The sequence below is a fragment of the Phycodurus eques genome, chromosome 10 (genome assembly GCF_024500275.1).
Source record: "Phycodurus eques isolate BA_2022a chromosome 10, UOR_Pequ_1.1, whole genome shotgun sequence".
NCBI lineage: Eukaryota > Metazoa > Chordata > Actinopteri > Syngnathiformes > Syngnathidae > Phycodurus > Phycodurus eques.
Genome location: NC_084534.1, coordinates 6,436,088 through 6,459,792, shown reverse-complemented (window position 1 = coordinate 6,459,792; position 23,705 = coordinate 6,436,088). Strand labels below are relative to the sequence as shown.

The 23,705-nt window shown below is 44.1% G+C and overlaps 1 protein-coding gene across 6 annotated transcripts in view; it reads right to left on the bottom strand.

Moving 5' to 3' along the window:
- The window catches only part of sema3fb (sema domain, immunoglobulin domain (Ig), short basic domain, secreted, (semaphorin) 3Fb), a 101,301-nt gene extending 81,505 nt beyond the window's left edge, over positions 1–19,796 (bottom strand). For 4 of the 6 annotated variants that reach the window (XM_061687132.1, XM_061687129.1, XM_061687134.1 and 1 more), the window contains exons 1-2: positions 9,867–10,304; positions 8,129–8,303 (exon numbers count right to left, since the gene is read on the bottom strand). In XM_061687132.1, the coding sequence (XP_061543116.1) occupies positions 8,129–8,246 (118 nt within the window). In that variant the 5' untranslated portion in view covers positions 8,247–8,303; positions 9,867–10,304. Of the gene's footprint in view, positions 1–8,128; positions 8,304–9,866; positions 10,305–18,164; positions 18,338–19,502; positions 19,608–19,663 lie in introns of those variants that run through there. The other 2 variants (XM_061687131.1, XM_061687130.1) reach the window with 2 other exon arrangements.
- Positions 19,797–23,705: the final 3,909 nt, after the last annotated feature.

Below are 23,705 nucleotides of genomic sequence, written 5' to 3'. Positions count from 1 at the left end.
AAGTTCCTCTTCGACAGCCAAAGATACAGCAACTAGTACTCTTTTGGAACAAACGCACGGCATTTGCTTCAGCCACACAACTAACACGTGAACACCGCAACAACATAGTCGCCTCTGCAACACATCACACCTGCATACAGCATTGTTTCCGTTTGCTATAACTACACATCCCACAATGCGGCTTTCCCACATTGTTGGATGTGGTGCCCATTATCTGGCTAGAGGTGACCATCCATCCATTTTCGTCCGCTTATCAGAAGTCGGGTCGCAGGGACAGCAGCTTAAGCAGGGAAGTCCAGACTTCCCTCTCCCCAGCCACTTCGTCCAGCTCTTCCGGTGGGATCCCGAGGCGTTCCCAGGCCAGCCCGGAGACATAGTCTCTCCAGCGTGTCCTGGGTCGTCCCCAAGGCCTCCTCCCGGTCGGACATGCCCGGAACACCTCACCAAGGAGGCATACAGGGGGATCCTAACCAGATGCCCGAGCCACCTTATCTGGCTCCTCTCAATGCGGAGGAGCAGCGGCTCAACTCTCAGCCCCTCTCGGATGACCGAGCTTCTCACCCTATCTGTTAGGGAGAGCCCAGACACCCTGGGGAGGAAACTCATTTTGGCCGCTCAATCTTGTTCTTTCTCGTGACCACAGGTGAGGGTAGGAACGTAGATTGACTGGTAAATAAAGAGCTTTTCCTTTTGGCTCAACTCTTTCTTCACCATGACAGACAGATACAGAGACCGCATCACTGCTGACGCTGCACCGGTTTGCCTGTCGATCTTCCGCTCCATTCTTCTGACACTCATTAACAAGACCCCAAGATAGTTGAACTATTCCACTTGGGGCAGGATCTCTTCCCTGACCCAGAGCGGGAACGCTACTCTTTTCTAACTGAGGACCATGTTCTCTGATTTGGATGTGCTGATTTTCATCCCAGCCGCTTCACACTCGGCTGCAAAGCGCTCCATCAAGAGCTGAAGGTCACGGCTTGATGAAGCCATCAGAACCACATCATCTGCAAAAAGCAGAGAGGCAATGCTGAGGCCACTAAACCGGGCCCTCTCAATACCTCGGCTGCGCCTACAAATTATGTCCATGTGGTAATGAACAGAATCAGTGACAAAGGGGGCCTTGGCAGAGTCCAACTCTCACTGGAAACGAGTCCGACTTACTGCTGGATATGCGGACCAAACTCTGACTCCGGTCGTACAGGGATAGAACAACCCTTATTAGTGGGGCCGGTACCCCATATTCTTGGAGCACCCTCCACAGGACTCCACGACAGACACGGTCAAACGCCTTCTCCAAGTCCACAAAACACATGCAGACTGGTTGGGCGAACTCCCATGCACCCTCGAGGACACTTCTGTGGATGTAGAGCTGGTCCACTGTTCCACAGCCAGGACGAAAACCACACTGCTCCTCCTGAATCTGATAATCGACTTCCAGATGGACCATCCTCTCCAGAACCCCAGAATAGACCTTACAGGGGAGACTGAGGAGTGTGCGTCCCCTGTAGTTGGACCACACCCTCCGGTCCCCCTTCTTAAAAAGGGGGACCACCAGCTCGGTGTGCCAATCGAGAGGCACTGTCCCCGATGTCCACGCAATGTTGCAGAGGTGTGTCAGCCAAGACAGCCCTACAACATCCAGATCCTCTAGAAACTCAGGGTGTATCTCATCCAGCCCCGGGGCCCTACCACCGAGGAGCTTTTTAGCTACCTCGGTGACCTCAAACCCAGAGATAGGAGAGCCCGCCTCAGAGACCCCAGACTCTGGATTGGACCGCCAAGGTTCCCAAATCTATCTGCCGCCCAGCTCACACTGCACCCTACCCACTTGGCCCCTCCCACAGTGGGTGAGCCCGTGGGAAGGGGGACCAACGTTGTCTTTTCGGGTGTGCCCGGCCGGGCCCCATGGGTGCAGGCCACCAAGCGCTCACCATCGTGCCCCACAAGGTTCAATATTTTTACTTGTCATAAGGGCTCTCTGAGCGTGCTTTGTCTGGTCCCTCCCCTAGGACCTGTTTGTCATGGGTGACCCTATCAGGGGCGTGAAGCCCCAGACAACTTAGCTCCTGGGATCATTGGAACACACAAGCCCCTCCACCATGATAAGGTGACGGCTCTAGGGTGGGAGAAGTAACCATAAAAAATGTAAACAATGCTGTGTAGCCATGCAGTGAGAGGGCATGTTAACGTGCAAGGAAGAGAAGAGACCATGAAGCCTCAACACTATCACCAGCAAGCTTTTGTAATGTGACCAAAGGTGGAAGCAGAGACTCGATGGTTTGAGACTACTGGCTAACTAGACGTTGCTCGCTTCTCCAGAACGACTGCATTGCCTCGCTGCAAGAATTTTAAGATGTTTTTTTTCTTTTAATTTTACTTGTGTCTTTGTTTGTGTGCCCATTTGCATCTTTGGATGTTGAGAAAAGCGCAACATACATTTTCTGTCTGTCTGTAAGGGCTTCCTGGAACCCAAAAAAGTATTGTGTGCAAAAAGGCAGAGATTGCACAGTGATTTGCAATCAAACACACTGTGTTATTTTTTCACAATAAAGTGTGTTTTCACTTATTTCTATATTCTACTGTATTGCCGGTGCATTGCCGCCTTAAAAACAACTTGCCCAAAACTTTGCAGCCGCCGGCCGATCATCTGGGGGCGGCGGTCTGTAGTAATATATGAAGCTTTTATTTTGAAGTTGAACCTCTCAGCACGTTGGCGGACGTGTGGAGTATCACGGAAAGACACTATTAACAATCATTGTAGCGACTGCCTTGACTTCAACTTTTCGATTCTTTGCAGTTTGTGACCGTGTACGACTGACCAATGGCCAAGCAGAACAACGGAAACGTACTGTATATACATACAGTATATAAATACTAATACTTTTACCCCACTGTATATACATACAGTATATGCAGTGGGGGGAAAAAAAGTATTTGGATCAGCCACCGATTGTCCAAGTTGTCCACTTAAAAAGACGAGAACAGAATGTGAAATAAAATCCAGGAAATTTCCCTGTATGATGTTTAAACTATTTCTATAATCTTGTGGAAAATAAATAAAGGCTAATCGAAGTTAAACTCACTACTTTGTAATGAAACCTTTGTTTGCAATTACTGAGATCAAATGTACGCTGTTGTTCTTTATTTTCGCCCACTTTTACATGCAGATCTTCTCTCAATCTGTCATGTTTTGGGGTTGTCTGTGGCCAACACGGACTTCAACTGCCACCACAGATTTTCTTTTGGGTTGAGGTCTGGAGACTTGCTAGGCCACTCCCCAACCTTGAAATGCTTCTTACGGAGCCACTCCTTAGTTGGCCGGGCTGTGCATTTTGGGATCACAAAAAATAATTCTGCTACACTTAAGGTTCCTAAGAGCAAAGTGGCCTCCATAATCCTTAAATGTAAGACGTTTGGGACGACCAGGATCTTTCTGAGAGCTGGCCGTCCGGCCAAACTGAGTAATCTGGGGAGAAGGGCCTTGGTGAGAGAGGTAAAGAAGAAGTTTTAGAGATGCAGTCGGGAGTGTGTGGGGGTGTGTTTTTCAGCTGCAGGGACAGGACGACTGGTTGCAATCAAAGGAAAGATGAATGCAGCCAAGTACAGGGAAATCCTGGACGAAAACGTTCTCCAGAGTGCTCAGGGCCCCAGACTGGGCCGAAGGTTCACCTTCCAACAAGACAATGACGCTAAGCACACATGTAAAATAATGAAGGAGTGGTTTCAGAACAACTCCGTGACTGTTCTTGAATGGCCCAGCCAGAGCCCTGACATAAACCCAATTGAGAGACCTGAAAATGGCTGTCAACCAACGTTCACAACCCTAACAGAACTGGAAAGGATCTGCAAAGAGGAAGGGCAGAGGAGCCCCAAATCCAGGTGTGAAAAACATGTTGCATCATTCCCCCCAAAAAAATTTGAATATCATGGAAAAGTTGATTTATTTCCATAATTCCATTCAAAAAGTAAAATTATCATACATTATAGAGTCAGGGCCCACAATTTAAACAATTTCAAGTATGTATTTGTTTATTGTTTCATAATTTGGGCTACCAGCTCATAAAACCCACAAAATCAGAAATTTAAAAAATTAGAATACTGTGTAGAAATCAACATTTACTTCTCAGTTTTTGGAGAAAAAAAAGAAAGAAATTAGGGTCACATGAAATCAATCAAAATATGGTACTTTCAAAACAGGGGCACGGGGAGAACATGCGAGCCCGGATTTGAACCCGGGTCCTCAGAACTGTGAGGCGGATATTATGCTAACCAGTCGTCCACGTGTCGCCTATATATATACATATATATATAAAAACACAGAAATGGGGGGGGGGGGGGGGGGGGGGGGGAGAGACGGTTGGTCGGTGATCGTTTATCGGTTTATTTATGATCGCTAATCGGTGATTGACCCCAAAGATCCTGACTGTGTAAAGCCTGTCTTTTCATAATTTGATTGCTTTATTTCTTACTAACGCATTCAAAATTTGCAGATTTTTAGAAGTTCCACATTTACTTTCTTGATAAAATACGTCTTTCTGGACTTGTTGGCGACAGCAGTCTTGTCTCAACTCATGTTAAAGTGTCAACTGATTAACTGTGAATTGATTTGTTTCACTCCTGCACCTCCTTCATTGAAAACAGCTTTCTCATCTGACATTGATTACACCTTTCCGCCTAAACTAGCAGGCTTCTTGCTGACTATGCCCTTCTCCTCAGTTTACTGGCGCAAAAGACATGATAAGCTCGGACAAAGTTCTACGTCTAAAGTTTCTCCCTCAGACCTTCTTGCCTTGTTGGAGGAGATACATTTTCAAACATACATTCACAGAACAGTTTCACATTTTTGTTACAACATCATTCATTGCCTGCATGCATCGATTGCCCTGTCATAATTAGTTGACAGCGAGCATGTTGTTCAGACACTTTAAAGCATCAATTTAAGGCTTAATAATAATTAAAAACAAGAAATTTACAACACTATTCTTCTGAAGTTGCAGCACCTTGCCAAACAGCTAAAGCCAAAACTCCACATCATGATGCATCAGATGAAGTACAGCCAGCTTGCCAAGGTGAGGACAACATGGGCCTCTCAAAAAGCAATTAAAGGAGATAGAGTTGCAATATTGAATGTAGGGGGTGCATTCCTCTGAGAGAAAAAGCTTCAGTCGACTGTGAAATTCATATTGACTGGAGAGGCAAAAACAACCAGGTAGGCAAGGCAGTCCAGCCTTTTTTTTTTTTATTTTATGTTTTTTTTTTTTTTTAAACCAAAACCACAGTCATGCCTGCTGCAGACAGCAAATTATCTTACTTCAGTTCATCCATCACTGATGTCCCAATTTTAAAGCATCTAATAAGTAGCTTCACTATGAACCGGTTTCTATGGATCAAAAAGCGCACACAAACACAAAAGTCAGCACACCAACATAAAATTGTCAAAAAAAACACATGCTGCGTGTAAAAAGTTTTCTAAAATGATACTTCAAATGTAATATGAAAAAAGCTGGGGTCAGGATGTGCTCACTGATGTGTTAAATCCTCCTTGATTAAAGAAGGAAAACGACTTCAACAATGAATCGTGCGGGTCCACTTAATTAAGTCAACTTGTTCGAGGGAGTGCTGGGAAATGGAAAGCAAAGCAAACAGTGGCGCTTCTGCTCAGTTCCTCTGCTTTTCTCTTGATGCTAATCAAAGGCTTGATCTCCGAGCTGGACGAGCCTCAGGGATGTCGCTCTGCTTGACTGATCCTGGCAATTTGCTCTTGATAATATGGTGGACCCCTACAAAATCCATCTCACCTCTTCAGTACAGCCACGAACACACAAACGTAGACCATAAAATACACATCGCCAGGGAATGATCACATAATGGCCAGAAAGTCATTACACACACCATATTATCTCCCTTAATTGTACAGGGAAATGTAAGCAATGTGATTAAACACAGTCTGCATTTAATTATCTGAAACTAGTGTATATCTCGGCGGCATGATGGCCGACTGGTTAACACATCTATCTCACAGTTCTGAGAACCCTGGTTCAAATCCAGCCTATCCTGTGAGGAGTTTGCATGTTGCCCCCATGCCTGTGTGCGGTTTACTCCGGGAAAACTCCGGTTTCCTCCTACATCCCAAAAACATACATGGTAGGTTAACTGAAGTATCTACATTTCCCTTAGGTGTGAATGTGAGTGTGATGATCGTTTGTCTATATGTGCCCTGCAATTGGTTGGTGACCAGTTCAGGATGTACCCCACCTCTCGCCCAAAGTTAGCTGAGCTAGGCGCCAGCACACCCGCCACCCCAGTAAAGATAAGCGGTACAGAAAATGAAAAGATGAATAGTGTATAACTTATCAAAATCTGTGTATAACAGACAACAGTCTCAAATGTATTTTTGTTTCTCTAAATACACCTAGACAGATACAGTGGTTATTACAACTAACAACTAAAGGTCAGAACAAGGCCAGCAAATTAAAGTTGACATACAGTATTCTGCAACTTTTTTCGAAATGTAAAACAGTTTCCATGTGTCTTAAAATGTCTGTGATATGCTGTGTTTAAAATACCAGAAGCATACAGAATAATATACAATACACACTTTTTACATCATTTTTCTTGTCTTGCCAAAATCAAGCGGTTTTAGGGCCTTCTAATGCAATCTCGCCCAATATTGTCCTGAGCCAATGGCGAGTCTGGCTTTCATTCAGATGGACAACTAGTGAGATGGATCTCACCGAGCGAGTGTTTGCACGTTCCGGCCGGCGTTTGGCAATCTCCTCTTTCTCGCAGCTCAGCGGCAGTGTGCACTGCATAAGGCTGCTTGATTTTACTTTTACCAAGCAAAGCCCAGAGTGTGGAAAACAAGCGAGCGTCCAAGACAATGAAAGCATTTTTTGTGGTGCATGGACACATTGCCAAACACGAACACCATTTGCCCCCTGTCCGACCAACAACTTAACCAAGCAATCAAGTTTTTTTTATTTTTTGTTTTTGTTTTTTTTAAATCAGACGCCAACATTTTATCAAACACATCTGTCAACCCCAGAAAACCGAATGCAGCTCTGCTAACCTTTTGGCATTTACATGATGGTGCTTCGCCCACCGCTTCAAATGGTTCTTTCGCGCTAGAGCACAGGTGTCAAATGCAAGGCCCGGGGGCCAAATCTGGCCCACCAAATCATTTTATGTGGCCCGCGAAAGCAAATCCTCTGTGTCAACATGGAAGTTGACACAGATGATTCTTGCTCAAATTCTCATACGTAATAAATAGCATTGTTGAGCTATTGCAAGTTAGTGTTACTGTTTACAGTAACTCAGTTGAACAAACTATGACCCTTAACTTCTGATTTCAAAACTAGGTAGCCATCAATTTGTTGTGTGTATGTAATAGTATTATGAGGTGACTAAACAGTTACATGGTTTCACAGTCAACGGCCCTCTGAGGGAAACCGTGACTACAATGTGACCCGCGACAAATATGAATTTGACACAACTGCTCTAGAAAGAGAAACTCGGTCCTGAGAAACTCGGTGTGGGGATGGTTGTTATGTTAATTAGGCCAATTGCTTCGTATTTCAGACACATTTTTTGAAATAGGCAGACAACTAAAGATTTATTGGGTTGTTTAATGTTAGACTTCAAGAGTGGGCAGGCACTCTAGAGCCCCAACTATTTATATACAAGCTTTCAAAAGTAAATTCGGTATTGATAATCTGCACCCTTTCCAATCATTCTTTCAGGCCATTTTAAAATGACAGTCTGAGTTATAAGTTCCTATGCAGTTCCACAATTATTCAAACCAAAAACACTCCAATTATACAATTTTTAGCAGGCACACAGGAGTCCAAAAATTGGTGGAATAAAATGAAGACTAACAACAGAGGGGGATGGATTGAGGTGAGAAACATCCATCCTATTCCATCAAATTCCTACAGTGCTTATTAAATTCAGAGTCATGTTGAGGGTGGTGGGGTGCAAACTTGTTGCGTGTCAATCTCAGGGTGATTGTAAATGAAGCATTGAGCCCGTGTTAGTCGCTACCCAGCAACGTAAACTACTGTAAAAATAATGGTCTGCAACAAGACAGGGAAATAAATAAATTTAATTAAACATTAACAGGTCTTACCTTTGAAGGAGACGAAGACACGAGGTGCAGCCAGTGGGTCATTGCTCAATGGGTTCTCCAGAGCAAAGCTGCACAGTGCCAGGAGGGTGTGGACTGTCCACAGACTGTGCAGCTGCATGGCCGATCAACTTCCAGTAGCACACAATCAGTGATTTAACCAAAAAAAATAAACAATCTGCAGGAACAAAATTGAGTCCATGAGATAAAAACCTACATATTATAAATCTTACAGATTTTTTTTTCCCGTTTATTTTGTATTTATTATTTTTTTATGATTAATTTATGTGCAATCTCAACACAGTGGCTCCCGCGGGGCTCATCCCTGCAGGTTTTGGAAACGCAGCCCTGAACTTAAACTGGGAGCCTGACACAGTCAATGAACGCAGATGGAACTGAGCCAAGCTTTTGGAGATTTGTTACACATTTCCGTTTGGCAAACAAAATTGTGTGTGTGTGTGTGTTTTCCATCTCCAAAAAAGAAAAAAAAAAAAAGCACATTCCTATCTAATAACATAATTTAAATGTAACAATTCTCAATATGTATTAACCTAACAGCATGTTATAACATGTCCTCATGGTTACTTGGGACATACAATGCATGGATGGCATGAGTGAAAATAAAATATTGTTTACATTTGCATACTAACAATACAGTGGTTGCCAGCAACAATGATACATTTGGTTAAATAGTGATGGCAACCAGAGAAAAAATGCAATATATTTGGGGAAAATATTTGTCATCTCTGGTGTCTGATGAATTAAAAATAATAATAATATATTTTTTAAAAACACACACACAATTCTACCAGACAGCACAGTGACCCAAGTGACTAAACCCTATACAGTATTTGGGATTATCGTTCTGCCATACACCCTGTACAATTGGACTTGATGTCCACTTTTCAAAAGTCTGCAAAGACTATGGGCTCCCAAATTGCCTTGCCAGAGTGGATTTATGAGCAAAACCAGCTGTTTAAACCCGTTTTTGATTGTCAATTTGTTAACCAGCCAGCTGTTTATTCTCAGACAGAAGCCAAGTCTTTCACACCAGTAGATGAAATCAAACAAGGCACTGAGACCAGATGACAGTGAGGAGAGTAGGAGGTTGACTCTTTTCAAGGGAATCCATGAAAAGGTAAACATGTCCACTATTCACATTTAGTATTTTGTATATTTAAATGCATTCACCATCAGTAGAATTTGGGGCACCTCTGTAAACAAAACATTTCAGCTTTGGAAATAATAAATCATGAATTACTCTATGTACAGGATATGTACATTAAAGCAGCCGCATTATGGAGGTATCAATCTCCCAAATTGCGAAAGACTCACTCCCCTTATAAATCCCTACCAGGATGATTAGATCCATTCCTCTACAATCCCATTCAATATGAAAGGCTGAGGGTGAAAATAATAAAAGGCGGGATGTAAAATGTTGCCGAAATGGGATCTAAACTGAGACGTTTGTGCGACAGACTGACAGGCTTGGCTACACATGGGCGACAGAACAGTAAACAGTCTGGTGCGGTATTAAGAGCACAAGTTCAACCGAAAAGCGGCACAGCAGCATTTCATTCATAGTTTGGGCACTCTCTTGTTGAAATACTACTCAAGTCAAATTGAAAATATATACGGGAGGTAGTCAAATAGTTGATGTCAGCGAATATTATTGAATACATTGCAGCTACGGTCAACATGGCATGACGGCAAGCGTTGTAACCGAAAAACAAAACCCTACCTGGCTATCACAGCGTCTAGATTAAAGGCCAAAACTTCAGATCCACTATTGGCAGTCAGTGAAGAAGAAACAAAGCAAAAAAAAATCCAATAACGATCACTTCCGAGTCCAAGTTGAGTTCAATAATACTTAAATCCCGGCCGGTGCTGATACTGAACGGTCCTTGTTTAGAGGCAACAGTGTACCTGTGCGTCCTCCGCGTGGCTATAGCAGCATGACAATAAAATGAACAATTCAAAAGGAAAAAGGTTGTTGGCTGTTTTTTTCTTTTTTCTTTGTCACTTCAGTCTTGTCAGAGCGCGGAAGGCGAGCAGCACAATCCACATCTCTTGCTGGGGTGGAAAGCAGCGTGAAACTATTAAGTCCCCGAGGTGGAAGAGGTCCAGGCACGCAGCGTGGGCTCTTCACGAAAAGTTGGCCACTCCTGACTGGAGTGAGGCGGGGCGGGAGCAGGTGGATGCGGAGGCCGGCCGGTGGAGAACACACCCACGGGGCGGGCAACACCGAGGTGAGGCGGGCCGTCCCTTCGCCGACCGGCCGGGGGAGATACTGGACTTTCCCTCCAGTATTGTACCTCTGTCATCCATCAAAGCAAAACTTATTTTTACACTCGTCCATTTGGAAAGTGTGGAAGGAATAATTAGTAAAAAAAAAAAAAAAAAAAAGCTTTATAATTGTAAGGCAACATTTGTATCGTATTTATGTTTTCCAAAGACAGAAGGACTATCTAACCTTAAGATCAGTCTTGGTGGACAAAGCATCAGTATGTTATACATTCATTCACCAGACACACCTATTGGGGCACTTGCAAATTCTAATCTAATCGAAAACAAGTCAAAAAATCTGCAGTTAAGGCAAATCTGCTCAGTTTTGTTTGATTTAACAAAGGTCCATTGTTGTTGTTAAAATCGGCATTGATTAATAATTGGACTGCATCAGAGGTGTTTCAAATATGTGTGTGTTATCAACGGCGCTTAAATGTTTAGAAACACTTGTTAGTATATTATCATATTCATATAATAAACATTTTGTTAAATGAAAACCTCTTCAACTAAATCTAAATTCAGTTACATTTCATTTTGTAAAACCTTTACTTTTTTTTTAAATAAATCTACAGTATTGATCATGAAGCTGTACCTATTGATGTCCTACTGTGGTATCTTGACTTACGAGTTTAATTCGTCACGTGACCAACCTCGTAAGCGTAAACAGAAATAAATAGTCAGAAAAACAGGTAGGAAAAAAAATTGTCAGAAAAACAGAAAAAAATAGTCAGAAAAACAAAGCCCCAAAAAAAATTACTCAGAAAAACAGGAGTTTTTTTTTTTTATCCAAGTGAATGCAATACACTTCCGTAGTAACTCCATTTACTCACATGTCAAAAAAATTTGCCCATTGAAATTAATTGCCCCTATCACAAAGTCAGCTGGGATAGGCTCCAGCTCACCCATGACCCTAATGACAAGTGATATAGAAAATGGATGTTGGATGTAGAACAAACAGTATAGGGGATAATAAGTTCTGTGGGTTTCCAGCCTTAAATAACACAAAGTAGAAATCCTGGACTCTATTTTGTAAATCTGGCGCAGGGGGCAGCGTAAATCTCTGGGTTTTTTTTTGTGTGTCCTGTTCGGCTGAAAATCTGTATCCCTTTTATGCCAGAACATTTTTACAGTGTCACAGTGGAGTTTTGATGCTTCCGCTGTGGTTTCTTAGTATTATAATTGAGGTTTATTGAAAATCAGACTTGATCAGTCGAACAGAAAAAAGTTTCTAGAGGGGAAAGAGAAACAAAGACGAAAGACAAAGCACTAAATGTAAACAGGATGAGATTTTCATCTACAACAATGAAACATTAAATATGAGTGTTGCATCGGGCTGTAGTGCTCCACCCTGTGAGGGAAGGACAGGACAAGGACAGGAGAATAAGCATGCAGGACAAGGGTCGTGAACCTGGCCGTACAACTGAAGTGTAGTGGGATTGATTATCCATCCATCCATCCATTTTCTGAGCCGCTTCTCATCACTAGGGTCGCGGGCTTGCTGGAGCCTATCCCAGCTGTCATCGGGCAGGAGGCGGGGTACACCCCGAACTGGTTGCCAGCCAATCGCAGGACACATACAAACAAACAACATTCGCACTCACATTCACACCTATGGGCAATTTAGAGTCCCCAATTAATGCATGTTTTTGGGATGTGGGAGGAAACCGGAGTGCCCGGAGAAAACCCACGCAGGAACGGGGAGAACATGCAAACTACACACAGGCCGAACCGGGGATTGAACCCCGCTCCTCAGAACTGTGAGGCTGACGCTCTAACCAGTCGGCCACCGTGCCGCATTATGTAAATTATAAACGTAAACAGGACGAGCGTATAAGTGAGGGGATACACAAGCGATTTGCATATTCATGAGTTATTTGTCGCATTAAGTGTGTGACCCCACACCCAGTGAAAGAGTCCTAGGGGTGTGTGCCTGCGGATACATGCAAGTGAATTGACACCATTTTACTTGCACAAAGACAGACAGAAGTGTCCTGTAATTGCCGTGGCCGCACCGCGGTGGCTGAGGATCCCACCCAATCAATCGAGGGGTGGGATCAGGCCCAGGGGTTCACCCGAGAGCAGACCGGCGGACGGGACACGTCCCACACCGAAGGACCCAGGCCGGTCCGCCGGCCCATCTGAGGCGCCTGACAACCGACCACCCAGTGGGGGCCGTAGGTACCCAATGCCACCCCCCAGCCAACCAAAGGGCAGAGGGGCAGGGCACACGGACCGGGAAACAGCACAGACATGCTGAAACCCGATCTGACACCCATACCCATACAAATATCACAGGAACCATTTGATATGTGTATTTGCCCAGATGTGATTAGTGAGAAAAATATATACAGTGAGTGGTGTGAGTGTGTGCTAAGAGAGTGATTAAGAGGCATGGCTCCTGCAGGTCGGCAACCACCGACGAAAAGGGCCACCCCACCCAGACCTGCAGCATTGATGTTAATAGCTTGTTTGTTTTTTCCAGTTTAATAGAATTGTTTTCTTAACGGTACCTAACGCGACAAGTAATGATTGTGAATATTTATTATGGAGGTCAATTATGCTTAGGTCGCCAAGTATGCAAAATCTTGGGGAAAGTGGAATCCTGCATTTCAAAATATATTTGAGAGTTTTTGTATAACCGAAGACCAAAAGCAATTAATTGGTGTACATTCCCATATAGCATGAAAATAGGTGTCTGGGGTATTTTTGGTGCATTGCACGGATATATTAGATGGAGAGAAGCCCATTTTATGCATAGTGTACTGAGTAAAATGTGTTCTGCGGAGCACTTTATATTGTATAAACTGTAGATTTTTGTTTTTTGTCATTCTAAACGTATTGTTACAAATCTGTATCCAGTAGTTACGGTCAGCAGAAATAGAGGTCTTCTTCCCATTTGGTGATTGGTAAGTACATTGATTCACTACACGAAATTAATTATAAACGTTTGAGTGATTTATTTTACATTGCGGGAGAAGCCTCATTATTTGCTTGACAAACTCCAGCAGCTCGAGGGTGCGCTGCAATGTTGGTATTCTTTTTTTTATTTCTGCTTTTAATTTATTGTATTGAAGAAAGTTTCCGGCTGTTATTTGGAATTCTTGCAAAGTTCATCACGTGTCCTAAAAACATTATTGTTAAATAGTTGTCGTAGGTGGTTAATTCCATGTTTTTTCGATGTACTAAAATGAAGAGGAATATTATTAATTTCAAAATCTGGATTATGACAGATTGGAGAGAGCATACTGGATGCTAATTGAGATCCTGTAGATTCTAAACTTTGCCACCAAGCCGTTAAGGTGGATGCGATTATTGGATTCTTGAAACATTTATGGCGTTTAAGACTAGTAGAAATTAATAGGAGTTTTGGGAGTTTGATATTGTTGCAGTCTATTTGTTCCAATTCTAGCCAAGAATCACACTCCTCATTGTGGTGCAACCATTTGATGAGGTATTGTAATTGGTTAGCTAAATAGTGTTTAAAGTTGAGAGCATTTAGGCGTCCCTCCTGTTTACTTTTCTGAAGAGTGGATAGACTGATTCTATTTTTCACATTTTTTGATTACAGCAGAACTTAAGGTCTGAAACCATTTAAATGTTGGTTTAAATGGAATCATTGAAAATAAATAATTTATTTGAGGTAAAGTTTTCATTTTTATTGTAGCTCTTCTTCCCAGTAATGATATAGGCAAGTTATTCCAGCGTTTTAAATCAGATGAGATTTTTTTCCAGAAGTGGTGTGTAGTTTCGATTGGTTAGCTCTGTGATTTTTGACGAAATATTGATACCTAAATACTTAATGTTTCCTATAGGAATAGGGTAATCTGGGATTTTATCTGCAGTGCAATGTCAATTCCACTCATGTCCAATCAAAGCGACTCCTCTCCTTCCTTTTAAATGAGGCGAAATGACAGTCTCACAAGGAGACATCTGTGTGCCAAAGAGGACGAGGCAATCTGTGCATGACTGGAGGATTTTCACTGCTCTTTGTCAGTGTGGCAACAGACATGTGAGCGGGTACCCTTATTAAATACAGAATGAGCTGGTGATAACCGCTGGTGACTTAAATATTTCCAAGGGCCTCATGTATCTATCCCCACCCCCGATCCTTTATGCCATAGCTATGCCTGCCAGTAGGATGATTGGTTGATTGATTGGTTAATTAATTAAGTAACTAATTAATTAATTAATTAATTAATAATAATAATAATAATAATGTCATGATCGGATGGAGGCTGGACCCAAGAACAGGCGGAGGCTGAGAGGTTGTGATGAACAGTTTATTGAAAAAATGAAAATGCAGCTGGTCCTTGAGGTGCGTTGGTGGGTTCTTGAGGCAGGAAATGCGTAGCAGGCGGTGACGAGGGCAGCCGGCTGGGTGCAAGGAACATGGAGGGAAGACTAAGGACAAGGAGAGACACAGAGGTCAGAAAGGAGACGAGGAATTGAGTGGCTTACTTTGAGATTGAGGAGCTGTGGTACCGCTGTAGAAGCTTTAATACTCTGGCGAGAGTTTCCGGGATTTGGTCAAGCTTATATGCAGGTGGTAATGAGGGCTGATTGCTGACAGGTGCGCGGCCAAGGAAGGTGATGGAAAGAGAGAGGGGAGGGGAGACAGCAAAGCGCCACCCAGGCCCCAACAATGGAATTGCAGGGAAGCTCATGACAGTGCGCCCCTCTCAACGGATGCCTCCCGGCATCTTGCTAGGCTTGCCCGGGTGCGCCGCATAAAAATCCATCAGGAGGGAGTCATCGAGGATCATCTTATGGGAAATCTAGGAATGCTCCTACGGACCATACCCCTCCCAGTCAATCAAGTCCTGGAACCCTCTCCCGCTGGGCCTCGTCGTTTGTTATGTTCCACCTCCTTCCACACGGCCTGGACCCTTTTGAGGGAACCGCCACCGCCTGCTCCTGTTCTTTGAATAATGGGGGTTGGAAACCGTAGCAAGCCATGAACATGGACATACCGGTAGAGGAACTGGTAAGGGATTTTTGGGCATATTCAATCCAAAGGAGGAACGACCTCCAGGAGGAGGTGTTGCGTGTGGCAACACAGCGGAGGGCCGATTCCAGGGACTGATTTGCCCGCTCCATCTGGCCGTTGGTCTTTGGGTGATTGGGGGGGGGGGGGGGATTGATAGGATGGTGGAGAAACTTAGCATTGGCCTGGAGCTTTGCTGTGGCAGCTTTGCGTCACGGTAGATAGGGTTGAGGTTCGCATGGGCATTGTCTCACCGTGTCGCGGGTGCTGGCCTTGCGCCTCGTCGGGGGTGGGTCGGGGTTTTGTGGTGTTTGGTTCCATCCATTGAAGGGGAGGGGTGCAGGGGTCACCGCTGCCGTTTGGGGTTGCATTTCGTGTTGGGGTGCGGAGGGGCGGGGGTATGCCCCCCCACTTTTGGCCTCGCCGGTTCCGGTTCCATATTGCAGTTCTGGGCAGGCCTCTGTTGCGGTTCTTTTGGGGCTGTTTCGATTAAATTTGCGTGGTTTCGATGGGGGAGAGGGGGGTGTCCGGGTTGTGGGCGTCCATTTTCCTGGCCCGTGGCGTGGACTGGGGTGGACATTTGACTCAGGGTTCTCTGTGGCCAGTATCGGTGTTGGACCTGTGGGCTGGGGGGCGGTGTGTGTGGGGGTCGCTTGGTTGACTTGGTATTCATTGGTTGGTGTTTCGTCTGGGGGTTGGATGTAGCGTTGTCGAAGTGGTAGTTTGGGGCTGCTTCATGGTGTCGGGTGGTTTATATGTGTGGGTGTTTGGCTTGGCTTCCTGTTTTGGGCTTGTGTCCTCTTGTTTTGGGTAGTGCACGCTGGAGCTTGGCATTTTGGGGGGGGGGGGCTTCGCACGGCGACGGTGATTTTTCCTTTTTTGCTTTTTTTTTAATGAGTGCTGTGGAGCGCTGGTTTCTTTCCCAACTTTCACCGGTGGGGCGCGGGGTTGGTGTTTAGGGTGCTGTGGGACGGTGTTTGTGTCGTCTTTGTCCCAGTTCATTGTGGTGTGGGGCTTCTGCGGTGGGTTTTTGGCTTGATGTTGAGTGCCCAACCCTATGCACGACGGGCACTTAACTTGGGCTCGTTTGGCGGGCTATTACTTTTTTTTCTTTGAGTGGCTGCTGGCTCCTGCATTGGGCCCTGTTGATGGCTAGGGCCTCCAAGCTCTCCGGGAGTGATGGGAGCAGTGGCGGCGGTGGGGAGGGTTGGGCGTAGGGGGCGGTGGTCCGGTGCCCTTGCCCCACTGCTAGACGGGCTCACTGACTTAACTGTTCTGCTGTGGTTCTCATCCCTAGTCCCCTTGTCCACTCTGTCCACGTGTCTGTCCCCTAAAACCCTTTTCTGTCCGGCTGCATTTTCAATAAACATCAGATTAATTTAAAACAATAAAATAAGCAGAGGGAGTATTTCAAACACCCCTGTTGCACAGCAAAACTGTTCCAGCTCAAAGGCATACAGATCAAACATTGACAGGTTTAAGAAAAAAAAAAAAAGAAAAAAAAAAAAAAGGAATGTTGGGTGGATTTTGAGAGATTGAGGGACCTGCAACTGAACAGATGTGGGATTGATAATTTTAGTGATCAGAAAGGAATCAATAAAGTGTGCCGTGAGCTTGCATGATTCAGTCTGGAGAGGAAGGTCACAGAGCATACGCAGTGCAGAGAAGTTTCCAGATTTTGATTTGCCCGCTCCGTCTGGCCGTTCGATTGCGGATGGTAAACAGAAGACAGACTGGCTGCTGCACCCACAGCCTTACAGAACTGCTTCCATACCTGGGAAGAGAACCGAGGACCTCAGTCCGAGACGATGTCAACGGGGATGCCGTGGAGGTTAAATACACGCAGGACGAGGAGGTTTATGGTCTCAAAGGCAGAGGGCAACTTGTGAAGGGTTATGTAATGGGCACACTTGGAAAAACGATCAATGATGGTAAGAATGATGGTGTTACCGTCAGTGGGGGGTAGCAAAAATCCAAGGCGATGTGGGACCAAGGGTGCCTCAAGCCTCCCCAAAAAAACAAATAAAATAAATTTAGCAAATTGTTTTATGCATTTTTTAAATGAGAAAAATAGATCTCCATAATCCATCCATCCACTTTCTGAGCCGCTTATCCTCGCTCGGGTCAAGCGGTGTTGAAAATGGAAATAGTTGGAGCTGCTCTAGTACGACAACAGACAGTCAATTGACAGAGAACACTTTTGAGACATAAAGACATTGACAAAAAAAAAAAAAAACAGTCACTGAGCAATAAAGGGTTGCTAGTTGTCTGATAATGTCTGGTAATGCCGGTACATTTATTTATTTATTTTTGACAATTGTGCAAGTCTTCTAGCACTTAAAGCAGTTCGAATGATTAATATTGCAGTAGTCCGGTGCAATGACCATTGTGCAAAGGGCGCCGAGACTTCAAGGAGTGTATGCAGTTTAAAGTGACGAGTTGTGCGATAATCTGGGACAATGTTGATTGTGCAAATGTTGCAGATACTCCCCAATCAGTGTGCAAATGGAGCAGATGCTACTCTGGCATCACTGGCCAGTATTGGTCAACAACAGATATGCAAATAGTGCAGCGTGGCGAGACTACTACAGTGAGTGCAAAAGTAATATATAATTGGCCCCACATAAATGTGACAACGAACTCAAGTCAAAAAATAGCCAGCATGTTGTAATGGAATTGTAGGTTAGGTGTTTAAGAAGTTGATTGCAAGAGGGAAGAAGCTGTTGGAATGTCTGCTAGTTCTAGTTTGCATTGATCGGTAGCGCCTACCTGAGGGAAGGAGCTGGAAGAGCTGGTGACCGGGATTTTGCACGCTCTTGTCTCAGTTCTGGCAGCGTGCAAGTCCTCAAGAGTGTGTAGGGGGCTACCGACAATCCTTTCAGCAGTTTTGATTGTCCGTTGCAGTCGGAGTTTGTCCTTTTTTGTAGCAGCACCAAACCAGACTGTGATGGAAGAACACAGAACACATGCAAACTCCACACAGGCGGGGCCGGGGATTGAACCCCGGTCCTCAGAACTGTGAGGCAGACGCTCTAACCAGTCTTCACCGTGCTGCAGATCTCTATAATAACCTACTAAACTTTATCAAAGCATACAGTAATTGAAAGACTGAAATATTGTTTTCACGCATTTTCATTCAATGCAATGCACAGTGTGCTGCTCATTCTGGGGTGCGTGCCTTGGCCATCTAGGGGCCAATTCATACTTATGCCACACTCACTTTCCTGCCTGGATACAGCAGCCAAACATATTGCAGCAGGGCGTTTCCTGCCGAGAACTCGAATGGGATCCAAGTGATAGTTGTTCTTCAAAGAGGATAAAGAATGCAGTATATGACTATGAGCACTGTTATTGTCTGTCGACAGTTTGCTGCACTGTTTGTGTTCAAATATCCATTGCCTAAAGGGTTATAACAGAGCCACATATACTGTATGCTAATCATTGCCTTTATTAACATTAGCCTTTAGCTAGTAAACTAAATGCTAAGCTATGTGTGTGTGTTTTTTTTTTAATATACAATGTGTAATTCTCTTTTTTAAATGTTTAATTTGACAGTACACTGAAACTGAGAGTGGCAATAAACAGCTTGAAGTCTCTTTTTTTTTTGAAGAATAATTAATAATTCTAGCTGACACTGCAAGTTTGCGATGTCAAATCCAGAGCAAAAAACTGTCTTTGGACAGTGTGCTTCACCTTGAGGTCACATACTTATGGCCGAACATTCTCCTGTAGGATTTTCTGGTAAAGAGCAGAATTCATGGTTTCGTCACTCATAGCAAGTTGGTGACGTCCAGGAGTAGAAAGCAGCCCCAGACTATGTTTCACTGTTGGCATGAAGTTGTTTTTCTGAAATGCATTTTTTTACATTTATACCAGATGTAACGAGACACACATCTTCCAAAAAGTTCAACTTTGGTCCTGTCAGTCCATAGAATATTCTCCCAAAGGTCTTGGGAATCATTTGGATGTTGTGGTTGTTGTTGTTTTTTCCCAAAAGTAAGAAAGCCTTTATTTTCTTTTTGGTCAGCACTGATTTCCCCCTTAGAACGCTGCCATGGATGCCATTTTGCCCCGTCTCTCCCTTATTGTTGAGTCATAAACACTGACCTTAACTGAGGCAAGGGAGGCCGCAGTTCGTTAGATGTTGTCCTGGGTTCCTTTGTGGATGAGTTGTTGCTGTGCTCTTGGGTAATGTTTGTAGGTTGGCCATGCCTGGGAAGATACACCACTGTTACATATTTTCTTCATATGAGGATAATTGCGCTCACCATGGTTGACTGGAATACTAAAGCTTTAGAAATGGCTTTGTAACCCTTTCCAGACTAATAGATGTTCATTACATTATTTCTCATCTGTTCTTCTGTGTCTTTGAATCATGGCATTTTCTTGCAGCTTTATGACATCATTTACCCATGCAGGGTTAGAATGAGGAGGAGAAGGCCGAACAAGCATTTACCCTACGTCATCTCCAAGTGATGAATGTTTTGTGGTAATGCTGAGTTCGACCATTAGGGGTCGCCAGAAAGATTATAGCCTTTAGACTCTTTTTACCTCGTAAATGTTTCTGATTTTGTGGGCAGGGCTTAAAACCTTCCTTGTGACGTCAAGAGGTTTGGTTGTATACTTTCTCATTCATAATGAACCCAGTTCTACCAGTATAGTGCGCAGTTTGCCACCAAAGTATGGCCACAATTCGAAAAAATACATCTTCCCTGAAGTGGAATGTGTCTGGTGTTATTTGGGCTAACATGTCTCTGCTGTCTGGCCGCAAGTGCGTTGTGTTGCAAGGCAGCAGTGAACTGCACAAGATCTGTCACCCCGTGGCCCTACACTCGGCCGACAGCCATTAAGGCCTCTTTATACTCCCGCAGTCACGCCGCTGACAATGCCCGCATTGCATCGCGTGACTGACGAATTGGCCCGCGCGGCCCCTCTGCGTAGCTTGACACGCACACGGCAAAAGATTTTGCTGCACGTCGAACGCTGCGGAGATCATCTCTCTTGATTGGTCCGTTTTAGTCACATGCTGTGATGACGTACTCAGCGTGCCCCTTGGTTCTACATATCATCTACGCCGCCGCCTTCTCGATCGATTTTGCAGCACAATTAAACGTAACATCTGGTCATCTAGGTCCATTTGTTCTAGCAGACACTGTTCCACGGTCGCCATTGTTGTTGATTTATTCCTTATGGAAAGAAAAGTAAAAACGGATACCGGAAATTGACAAAAAAATGGAGAGGAAACTCCACCTTGTGGTGTCCTAGAAAATACCAGCCGTAGCGACACCCCAGACTCGGAGGTGAACTGCAGTACATTTTCAAAACTGCGAGCGTGGGTTGCGCTCGAGTATAAAGGCAAACTACGCGCGGGACAGCCACAGTGACGTCAGCGTGGTCGCCGTCCGCGCGAGTATAAAGAAGCCTTGAGAGTACACGGCCAACGTCCATCAGCCACTCACATCACGGGTGAGGAGGCGGGGGAGAGGGAGGGGGGGGAAATCATCCAGCTGCTGCTGCGGAAGGCTGCATCACAGCGGTCACAGGACACAGATGATTGCCCCCCTCCTGCTCCTTGCGACCCATAACGGCTGACGAGTCCATCCCTTGACTAATGGCCCGCTGAATTTCAATTGAACTAAAGGGGCAGAATGACTCTCTGCGGCCCTTGAAAGCATGTACTGTGTTTTGCTCCTCCCCTGGTAGATAGATAGGATAAGTAATAGAATAAGTATTTGATTGACACCTGGAGGCGGGATTGTCAGAGCACCCAGCAACAATGAAGCTCAAAGAATATCTCAATTCTTGATCATTTTGAAGCCTGATTTCACACACAGTATATTAAAAGTAACGCTCACCTGCCTTGACTCAGATATAAATTTAAGTGACATCCCATTCTTAATCCATAGGGTTTAATATGACATCGCTTCACCTTCTGCAGTTATAACAGCTTTAACTCTTCTGGAAAGTTTAGGAGTGTGACTATGGGAATTTATGACAATTTTTCCAAAAGCGCATTTGTAAGGTTACGCACTGATGTTGGACGAGAAGGCCTGGCTCTCAGACTCCGCTCTGATTCATCCAAAAGTGTTCTATAGGGTTATGGTCGGGACTGTCAAGTTCATCCACATCAAACTCTCCCATCCATGTCTTTATGAACCTTGATTTGTGTGTGCACTGATGCACTGTAATGTTGGAACAGGAGGTGGCCATCTCCAAACTGTTGCTAAAAAGTTGGAAATGTACAAAATATTAGCCCCTGAGTTCCAGTAAAAGGAAATCTGAATGCTTCAGCATACTAAGGTATTTGGGACAGTTAAAGAGTTTGGGGATTATCCCTTCCTGTTACAACATGTCTGCGCACCAGTGCACAAAGTAAGGTCCATAAAGACATGGATGAGAGAATTTGGTATAGATGAACTTGACTGGCCTGCACAGAGTCTTACCCTTAACCTGATAGAACACCTTTCGGGTGGATTAGACCAAAGACTGCGAGCCAGGCCTTCTCGTCCAACATCAGTGTGTGAACTCGTAAATATGCTCCTGAAAGAATGGGCAAAAATGATGATAAACTCACTCCTAAACCTTAGTGAAAGCCTTCCCACAGGAGTTTTAGCTGTTATAGCTGCAAAGGGTAGACCAACAACATTAAACCATATGGAGATTTAGATTGGGATGTCACTTAAAATCATGAGTCAAGGCAGGTGAGGAAATACTTTTAGCAATATGGTGTATTTTGCCAATGTTTTATTCATTAATTTATTGTCAGGCTTGTTAACATTACCCTTTTCTTTGGTGTGTTGAATTTACCAGAAATATTTGGGCCTGTTTCGGGGAAACTTTACAAGAATATAATAATTTGACAAGGGGACATAAGTTTTCACGGCATTGTATGTGTGAAAGTTGCTATTAGTATTTTTGTTGCTGCTTTCAGTTATGTCAAGTTATGTTTAGTGCCTTAACCACCCTGCTCCCGCATTCAATCATAAATGAGGAGATACATCACGCTGAAGTGTCCATTAACAAAAACATGTAACATCAAACAGAAACTTTCCTTTCTCAAAGACATGTGCCTGTTCCAGAGATATGTGTGTTGCCTGTTCACAAAACTGAATCTGCCAAGTTGCAATCTAAAAAGATTTGACAGAATTTGAGCAGAACAGAAGAGCAGTTACTTTTTATTAATGGGAGTAAAGCTTCGTTTGCAACACCGTGTAGCGCAATGTCCTCAAAGTTATTAGCATTTAAATGAGAAAAGAAGCAGCTTATCTCGAACACAGGAAAACACTAGTTCATTACCTTAAACAAGAAACATTTCTCATCTTAGTAGGAAAGTGAATTTAGTAAAACAATAATTGTAATCCTAATTTCATCATTGTCTAATCCAAAGATTGAAATGACACTGATAATGTTGAACTAGTTTAAGGGATGAAAGAACAAATAATGTAGAAAGTGATTGTTGAAGGTGTGGTTCTGGCTGACTGGCTTAGTGATCACTCAGATGAATGAGTCACCACCTTGGACCACCTTTGTTTACTTCTACAGTGTGCTCGTGCCTTTGGGTAACAGTTTCTTCTGTTGTTCTTGGCAGCTCGTGGGGCTTCATTCACGTTTGCAAGCTTACTGCCACTCTGCACCCACTGGCACACCACTAACCCTAGGGAACCGCCAGCCACAGCAGCCAAAACGAAGGAAATGGCTTTGATTTCCTTCCACTTTTCACACGTCAAATGAGTAAAGGAAATAGGACCATATACTGTCTTGAACAAGCTGTATAAACAAACTCGTGCCACAGTATGTATGCGTGTGTGTATGCATGCGATGTCATTTTCAATTATGAATGTATTGAGCACAATATAATGGGTATTTTGAGAAGCAGGTGACTTCATTTCGACCCGCCACTGCTCCGAATCAGTGTTGACATTGTGTGAAAGGTAAATATTCTCAACCTGTATAAAATCACAAACCACGACATGAGCCCTGGAGGAAGTAGCTAATCCACTTTTAGATTCTCAATAGCACTCTGTTCTCAGATGATGACCATATTCTATCTATTATATTCATCCATTTTCTGCAGTGAATATCCTTTTCAGAAGGATGCGGGTGAACGGGAGCCTATCCCAGCTGTCTTAGGGTGAGAGACGGGTTCAACTTTAGACTGGTCACCAGCCAATCGCAGGGCACATGTTGACAAACAACCATTCACTCTCACATTTACACTTATTGATGATTCTGAGTCTTCAATTAACCTAATATCCATGTTTCGGGAATGTGGGAAGAAGCCTGAGCACCTGGAGAAAACCCACGCAAGCA